Source organism: Nansenia antarctica, assembly GCF_963989245.1.
Source record: "Nansenia antarctica genome assembly, chromosome: 5".
Taxonomy (NCBI): domain Eukaryota; kingdom Metazoa; phylum Chordata; class Actinopteri; order Argentiniformes; family Microstomatidae; genus Nansenia; species Nansenia antarctica.
The window spans coordinates 1,849,010-1,857,724 of NC_137690.1; the positions used below are offsets into that span (position 1 = coordinate 1,849,010).

At 43.4% G+C, this 8,715-nt stretch overlaps 1 protein-coding gene across 1 annotated transcript in view; it reads right to left on the reverse strand.

The window, feature by feature from the left end:
- Nucleotides 1-8,001: 8,001 nt before the first annotated feature.
- Nucleotides 8,002-8,715, reverse strand: part of adam9a (ADAM metallopeptidase domain 9a) — a gene marked incomplete at its 5' end in the record, with an annotated part of 55,447 nt that continues 54,733 nt past the window's right edge. Inside the window, one exon of the mRNA XM_080532894.1 lies at nt 8,002-8,133. Within this exon, the coding sequence (XP_080389020.1) occupies nt 8,070-8,133 (64 nt within the window). The 3' untranslated portion in view covers nt 8,002-8,069. The remainder of the gene's footprint in view (nt 8,134-8,715) is intronic.

Below are 8,715 nucleotides of genomic sequence, written 5' to 3' on the forward strand. Positions count from 1 at the left end.
CAGTAGAAACCGTGTGGGCTTGCAAAATGTTATTTTGGTACTTTAAAGATGGTTTGGACGATAAATAGCTAGTTTCTACTGTTCAGTATCGCTTCTGTTGTGAAGCACTTGGTAATGGCCAATGGTACCAATACATTGATGGACCAACATTTGGAAAAGATCGCTACTGCTACCCCCCACCCCCCTCAGGATTGATAATACGATTTTCTGGGTAGTTGAAACAAAGTGAGACAGTCTTGCAACTAACTGGTTATTAAAGAGAGCATTGACGATGATTGTTTTGAAACAATATGAACAAAATGTACATTAATACAATTTCGACTTTAAGAACGAACACACTGAAAAAGTGGGGAATTCAAGGGAGTATGTGGGTTTTATTTCATATGCAATGCAATACCAAAATCACCACCACTCTGAGCAGCCTGGGGGGTATTCCATCAACGTTGCTAAAGGAAAATCCAGGCTTATTCTGATTAAAACCTCGCAAGATTTTCTTCAGAAAATCCAGGTTTTTATTTTGGATAAATCTCACGAGATTATCAAAAGAATAAGCCTGGATTTTCCTTTAGCGACGTTGATGGAATACCCCCCTGGGCTGTCCGTCAGCTGCAATTCACAGCAGCGTTATAATCACACACAGGAGGCCTGGCAGATGGAGGGGAACAGTGCAATCAGGCCAGGCCAGCCAATCAACCAATCAAATCAATCCATTATTGTCAATTATGTTATCAACACTAGAACAGCCGTGCTTTTTTTTTTATACCTACTATAAGAGCCGCCTCGGGGGGTCAAATGACCATAGTCTTTAGAATGGGAAGCTGCTACTTACATACAACGACCACTAGTTGGCCGCCTTGTAAATTAGCCTGCCTCCTACACAGAAAAACTTGCGAAATATCTTCATACTAGCTTATCCTGATGTGATTTTGAAAATGTAAGGATGCTGGGTGGTAGAACGCACATATCTAGGACAAGTCATGTGAGTAGGAGGGTCCTGAAATTTGATCGAGGGCAAAGATGTAACTTTTTCTTTCTTTTTTTTACTCACAGGGGTCAAATGAACCCCCCACCCACGGCTGTTCTAGTGTTAAGCTATACGGTACACATTTACACAACGTCCTGCAACACCAAAATGTAAAATGTGTCAAATATGTACACGATGATTCTCAAACAAAACTAATTCGTCAAAATCTTGTATTTTTTTTGTTTGTTTTTGTTTTCGTTCCAGCAAGTAGCCTATAGGCCTAGCATACCTAGCCTAGCCTATAGGCCTAGCATACGGCTGTCACTAAACGCACCTTCTGGGTCTTTCCCTACAGTATTGCCAGAGACAGCACACAGCAAGGGGAGGCTGGTGGAGGTAGAAAAATCGGAGGACGGGCGGGGAGGGCTTGTTCTAATGCATTAACCCATTAAATTCTGCCCCCCATACGTTCCAATGAGCCTTCTACCTTCTCCCTTTCTACCTCCACCAGCCTCCCCTGTAGTAAACAGCATAGAGAATTAGTGAACAGTTGCGTAGCTATGGTAACACAGTCTCTGCTTCGGCGGCCATTTTGTGTTAGGATGCGGTATTATATCCCAGTAATGTCTCTGCTTCTGGTGGCCATTTTGTGGTAGGAATGCGCTACCCTCCCCCCCCCAGTAATGTCTCTGCAAGGTAGAAGCACTGGCTGCTCAAACAGCCTCCAGCCAGGAGAGGCCAGCGGAGGTAGACATCGGAGGTTCATTGTAAACGCGTGGAACGGAATGAGGGTGACAGGGTCAGCGTGTTGTGTGACGCCGTCGCTCATAACGTACCCATGCCTTACGACGAGTCCTCCGGCCTCCGATTCCTACCTCCGCCGGCCTCTACTCTCCGACCTCCACCAACCAGGACAGCAGGGTGAGGAACACAGGAGATGATGTAGCTGTTGTAGTTGTTGGACGACTGTCGGACTTGGCGGTCGCTGGCATAGATGATCCTTGTTGGGTTCTCCGACGATTGCAGACATGTTATTATAACATGTTATTATAACCATCACATGCAGTGTTATGTATGTAGCCCTTGAATAGAGATAGATTACTAATTTTGGGGGTAATTATTTCTTCTTCTTCTTTTTTTTTGTTTCGTTTTGTTTTTTTAAACAAATCATAGGGTTGGGGATACACACCCCGACATACCACAGGTCAGACATTATATGGATACACATAAAGTATCACAATCATTAACAACAACAACAGACTCATAAAACAAAAATAAAATGTTGAAACTATAATATCTGTGCATTTACCTACTGGGGGGGGGGGGGGGGGGGTAGTAGTTACTTGGCAAATAAAATAAAAATAACAATGTTTCCTATAAAGCCTGTTGAATAGAAACATGACAACAGTAGGACAGGCTATGTGCATAATATGTTGACTTGGTCACATGATCCAGAGTCGTGACAAGGTGCAGACCAGGGGCCGGTTGCATAAAGATCGATCCGTCTTGGACTTAGATCTCACTTTGATAAAGATAGACCCAGTCTTAGACTTAGATCTCACTTCAATAAAGATAGACCCAGTCTTAGACTTGGATCTCACTATCATAAAGATAGACCCAGTCTTAGACTTAGATCTGACTTTAATAAAGATAGACCCAGTCTTAGACTTAGATCTCACTTGAATAAAGACAGACCCAGTCTTAGACTTAGATCTCACTTTAATAAAGATAGACCCAGTCTTAGACTTAGATCTCACTTGAATAAAGATAGACCCAGTCTTAGACTTAGATCTGACTTTAATAAAGATAGACCCAGTCTTAGACTTAGATCTCACTTTAATAAAGATAGACCCAGTCTTAGACTTAGATCTCACTTTAATAAAGATAGACCCAGTCTTAGACTTAGATCTCACTTTAATAAAGATAGACCCAGTCTTAGATCTCACTTTGATAAACATAGACCCAGTCTTAGACTTAGATCTTACTTTAATAAAGATAGACCCAGTCTTAGACTTAGATCTCACTTTAATAAAGATAGACCCAGTCTTACACTTAGATCTCACTTTAATAAAGATAGACCCAGTCTTAGACTTAGATCTCACTTTAATAAAGATAGACCCAGTCTTAGACTTAGATCTCACTTTAATAAAGATAGACCCAGTCTTAGACTTAGATCTCACTTTAATAAAGATAGGCCCAGTCTTAGACTTAGATCTCACTTTAATAAAGATGGACCCAGTCTTAGACTTAGATTTCACTTTAATAAAGATAGGCCCAGTCTTAGACTTAGATCTCACTTTAATAAAGATAGATCCAGTCTTAGACTTAGATCTCACTTTGATAAAGATAGACCCAGTCTTAGACTGAGATCTCACTTTAATAAAGATAGGCCCAGTCTTAGACTTAGATCTCACTTTAATAAAGATAGACCCAGTCTTAGACTGAGATCTCACTTTAAGTCAGTCTTGCTATAGACTCTAAAATGTTCCTGTTGCATAAGGCTAGCCTATGAGTGACTAAAGTAAGACTGACTTTTCTTCTGCTGAAAACGTATACATATTGGAGGAATATTATGTGGAGAAAAGTATTCGGTTGTTAAGTCTGACGTCAAACGTGACGTTTTGCAATTTCCGGGTCCAAATCAGAAATTCTCCGCACCAGAATACCAGAGTACTACAGCGGTAGAATGACAGTTTAATCGTTTTTTAGACTGGGATCTATTCATACAACAAGGGACAGCACTTTCCCGTTTTCCCCATATTTGTCAGGGTATTTGAGCCTCGGAAAAGCGCTATATACATAAAGTTAATTATTATTATTATTATTGCGGCATTTCGAAGACAGCGCCTCAGCCAACTTTGGACCCGGAAACACGTCACGACTTAACAACCGGATACTGCTTAGCACTTTTAACCAGTTAAACGGGAAAGCTATGAAGCTAACAGAGAAAAAACAAATTTCCAACTGACACTTAAGGCTGACTCGTTCCCATAGCAACGCAGCTCTTAAGGCTGACTCGTTCCCATAGCAACACAGCTCTTAAATCAAGCTTAGCCAGGGGGGGGAAGGTTTGGCTAACTTTCTAACCTCAAAATAAGTCAGTCTTAATTGTTACGCAACAGGCAGTCTTAATTAGACTGGTCTAACCTGAGAATATAAGCCTAGTCTAAGGCTTAGACCAGTCTTAATCTATGGTTATGAGAATATAAGACTAGTCTAAAGGCGGCTACAGACTAGACGACTTTTCAAGTTGTAACATCGCTGAGCCTCTCACACTAAACGACCGTCGTGCTGGTGTCCGCGTCGCAGCGGCGCGTAGACTGCGCAGCACAGCGCAGACTACAGGATGTGGCAACGACGGGGGCTCACAGACTACAAGATTCTTCACTTGGTCAGGACGATTCGCCAAGCTGTAGTGTCGCGATATCAGCACATGATGACGAGACGTTGACAGCTGTCAAAAAAAGATGGAGCTCATTTCTACTAGAAAATAGCCATATTACTATATGTAATATATACATATATATACATATATGGCTATTTATATAATAGGCTATTTACTATTATATAAATAGCCATTTCTACTTTCACGCCTCCTCCGCGCTGCATTTCCTCGACCTCTCATTGGCTGTGCTGTCCACACGGGTTGTTGCCCATCTCAGACTAGCAGATTGTGCGCCCATAAAATGAAACATGTTTGAAAAAATCTAGAGCCCTGCGACGGCCCTCCGACGGGATCGGCGGTCCTCCGATTGCGTCTCTGAGCCTGTCACATTAAACAAGCGTCGTCCCCGAGTTTGCAACGACGGGAGGATTTTGTCTCCGACCGCAAGAAACTGGTCGGCGACAGCTAAATCGGGGTTAAAATCGTCTAGTGTGTACTCGGCTTAAGGCTTAGACCAGTCTTAATCTATGTTTATAAGAATATAAGACTAGTCTAAGGTTTAGACCAGTCTTAATCTATGTTTATGAGAATATAAAACTAGTCTAAGGCTTAGACCAGTCTTAATCTATGTTTATGAGAATATAAAACTAGTCTAAGGCTTAGACCAGTCTTAATCTATGTTTATGAGAATATAAAACTAGTCTAAGGCTTAGACCAGCCTTAATCTATATTTATGAGAATAAGACTAGTCTGAGGCTTAGACCAGTCTTAATCTATCTTTATGCAACCGGCCCCTGTGGCCTTAATCTGATCTTCTGGTGCGGTGAGGTTGTCGTGGTAACCAAGTAAAGTCACGGTCGTCGTGGTAACAAAGTAAAGTCACATCGTCGTGGTAACAAAGTAAAGTCACGTCGTCGTGGTAACAAAGTAAAGTCACGGTCGTCGTGGTAACAAAGTAAAGTCAAGGTCGTCGTGGTAACCAAGTAAAGTCAAGGTTGTCGTGGTAACCAAGTAAAGTCACGGTCGTCGTGGTAACCAAGTAAAGTCATGGTCGTCGGGGTAACAAAGTAAAGTCACAGTCGTCGTGGTAACAAAGTAAAGTCAAGGTTGTTGTGGTAACCAAGTAAAGTCACGGTCGTCGTGGTAACTAGGGGTGGGCATCAATGATCGGCGATCGATAATTGATCGATAAGGATCTTGGTCGATCACAAAATATTTTGCTCAATAATCTTTTTATTTTTATTTTATAATAATAATAATAATGGAAATTAGTTTGTCCACGTGTCACCAGATTGCGTTCGTCTCTCACCCCTGAACATGTTAACATGATCATCTTTCTGAACAAGAACCAGTAGGCCTGCCGCCTACAGTCTCTCGCTGGAGTTTAAATTTAAGTTAAGCTGGACGCTCTTAAGGACACTAACGTTTTCAGTCATCCTCCTATTTGTGAGTAACAGTTTTTTTACTGCTCCTATGGTGAGTTACTTATTTTCTATATTTTTATTTATAACGTAAAATGTGTTTTTAAGTTAAACAATTTAGGCTACTCACTGCCTTGTTTAAGAGGATTGTTATCTGACTGTAGTGTCTAGTTTGAATGTGAATGAATGAATGTGTGCAATAGCAACACAAATAAAGTTTTTTCCCCAAGGAAAAAAAAGGTTATCGATTAATCGATAATTCAGTGTTTCCTCCAGGAATTTTTACAATGGTTGCGGGTAGCGTTGGCCGCGCGCGCCCGCGATTTTTTCCGCGTGCACGCGCATGAAACGCGCACGCGCGCTCAAAACAACGACGTAATTTCAGCCAAAACTCGAGGATGGCCCAAAAAAATCAAATGTTTTCCCGTACTTCTCCCGTGTGTCTCTTATTGTCTGTGTCTGCATGTTTTTCCAGCATGTAATTCCGTTGTCAATAAAAAATTCGTCTCCCCTTCTTTTCATTATCATTATGGAGGCTTTATGGTTGTTGTAACTATTATGGGAAGCGGTTGACACAGTAGCCGCTTTTCGTGTACGCTGCAGTGGATCCCTTCACAACGCAGAAGAAAGAGGAGAGAGAAAACATTGTCAATGTGCAGGGAAGAATCATGTATCAGCAGGGTTCAACAGTAACGCTTGCCTGGGGCAAGTAAAAAAATTCGCCGGGTTTGTTTGCGCGAGCCCGAAGACGCTGCTGGATCCTGGATCTGTTTACCTGTGTGCAGGAAGAAAAACAGACGGAGCAGGCGCCAGACCAGACTAGATGATTGTGGAGTGAAGAGATTATTAAAGCGTACGCGATGCGACGGGTGATCGACAAGCACGTACACTTTCATAATATCTTCACTCCACGATCATCTAGTCTGGTCTGGCGCCTGCTCCGTGTTCTTCCTGCACACCGATGCACAGATCCAGGATCCAGCACCGTCGTCGCGCATATTGTAACATTTGAAGTAGTTTGTAGACTACACGCAGCCTAGATGTATTCGACCAATCACAAAACAGTTTTGCAAGCGCGTCGCTTCGCGCTTGTGGGTGTGTCTAGCGATGTGAAGGTCTGAAAAGCGGCCTACATTTTTTTTTTTTTTTTTTGAGAAATCTGAATGGTGGCGGAGGAAATTCCATCGTGGCGGTCCGCCACGATGAAATGCATGTAGAGGAAACACTGCAATTGATCGTTAATTCTTGCGATTATCGAAAAAGAAATTTTTATCGTTTGCCCAGCCCTAGTGGTAACAAAAGTAAAGTCAAGGTTGTTGTGGTAACAAAGTAAAGTCACGGTCGTCGTGGTAACAAAGTAAAGTCAAGGTCGTCGTGGTAACAAAGTAAAGTCACGGTCGTCGTGGTAACAAAGTAAAGTCAAGGTCGTCGTGGTAACAAAGTAAAGTCACGGTTGTCGTGGTAACCTTCAATGTAACTGCATTGCAACAACAACAACAACAACAACAACTGAGCACAAGCTAACTGATTTTTAAAAAAACCTGTTAATTTCTGCACCTGAACGCAGCGAGGGAAATGCGACATGGCGGGCCTGTTTAAACGCTGAAAGGCTGCTTCTGTATAATATAAAATTAAATCAACAAGTCCGTTCGGCCGTATCATCATAACTCAGGCAGGGGAGGCTGGCGGAGGTAGAAACCGGAGGACGGGGGAGGGCTGTGACACTGTGACGCGTGGTGGAGGTGAACGAGGGAGCGGTATCAAATTACATCCGTTCGTTCCTCCTTGCCGTTCCATGCACCACTGGCACGATGAGCCCCCAGTCCTCCGATTCCTACCTCCGCCAGCCTCCCCTGGTGTAGGAGGGGGTGGGGGGGGGGGGCCTCTATCAGGACCTGAACCTGATGAAAGCATCGGAGGAGCCCAAACTATGTGCAGGGGGGGGGAGGGGGCGGAGTACAAAACATGGACACAGTGGAGGTGAGGGGGAGGGGAAGGGTGGGTTTGAGGGGAAGGGTGAGGGGGGGGGTGTCTGGGAGCCGTCGTCCTGGGTGCTGGAGGTCAGAGGTCGTCTCTGCTGCCTGCTGGAGACCCCCCCGCACAGCTCAGGGGTCAGGGGTCAGGTGGGGGTCAGCTCTGTACTGCTGGAGGAGCCTGAAGAGTCAGGTGACTGCATCTGTGGTCTGGGTTTTGGCAGAGTCAGCAGCTCCATACATGGGTACGGTGAGGTGTGGGGTGGAGGGGGGGGGCGGGGCTTGACTGGCACACCCCACTAGCCAACCCTGTCGTCCTCCTCGGGCTAGACAGGGGGCGGGGGGGCGGGTCTTTGAGGCACAAGTTGTTTTGCAGCAGGTGTGTTTTTTCTGGGACAGGAGAGAAACAGGGTCATTAGGTTAGATTAGGTTAGATTAGGTTAGATTAGATTAGATTAGATTAGATTAGATTAGGTTAGATTAGGTTAGATTAGGTTAGGTTAGGTTAGGTTAGGTTAGGTTAGGTTAGGTTAGGTTAGGTTAGGTTAGATTAGATTAGGTTAGGTTAGGTTAGGTTAGGTTAGGTTAGATTAGATTAGATTAGGTTAGGTTAGGTTAGGTTAGGTTAGATTAGATTAGATTAGGTTAGGTTAGGTTAGGTTAGATTAGATTAGATTAGATTAGATTAGATTAGGTTAGGTTAGATTAGGTTACATTAGATTAGATTAGATTAGATTAAACACAGGGTTAGGGCATAAACACAGACCTGGACCTTGACTCATAAACACAGACCTGGACCTTGACCTCAAGTCTAAATCGGTCAGACATGCAGTAGGATAGACGTCTAATTTCAATGGTTGCATAAAAGTGGCTTCCACTTGGCTAACCTAAGTTCTACTGAAGTACTGCTTACCTTGGCTAACCTACTGAAGTACTGCTTACCTTGGCTAACCTACTGAAGTACTGCTTACC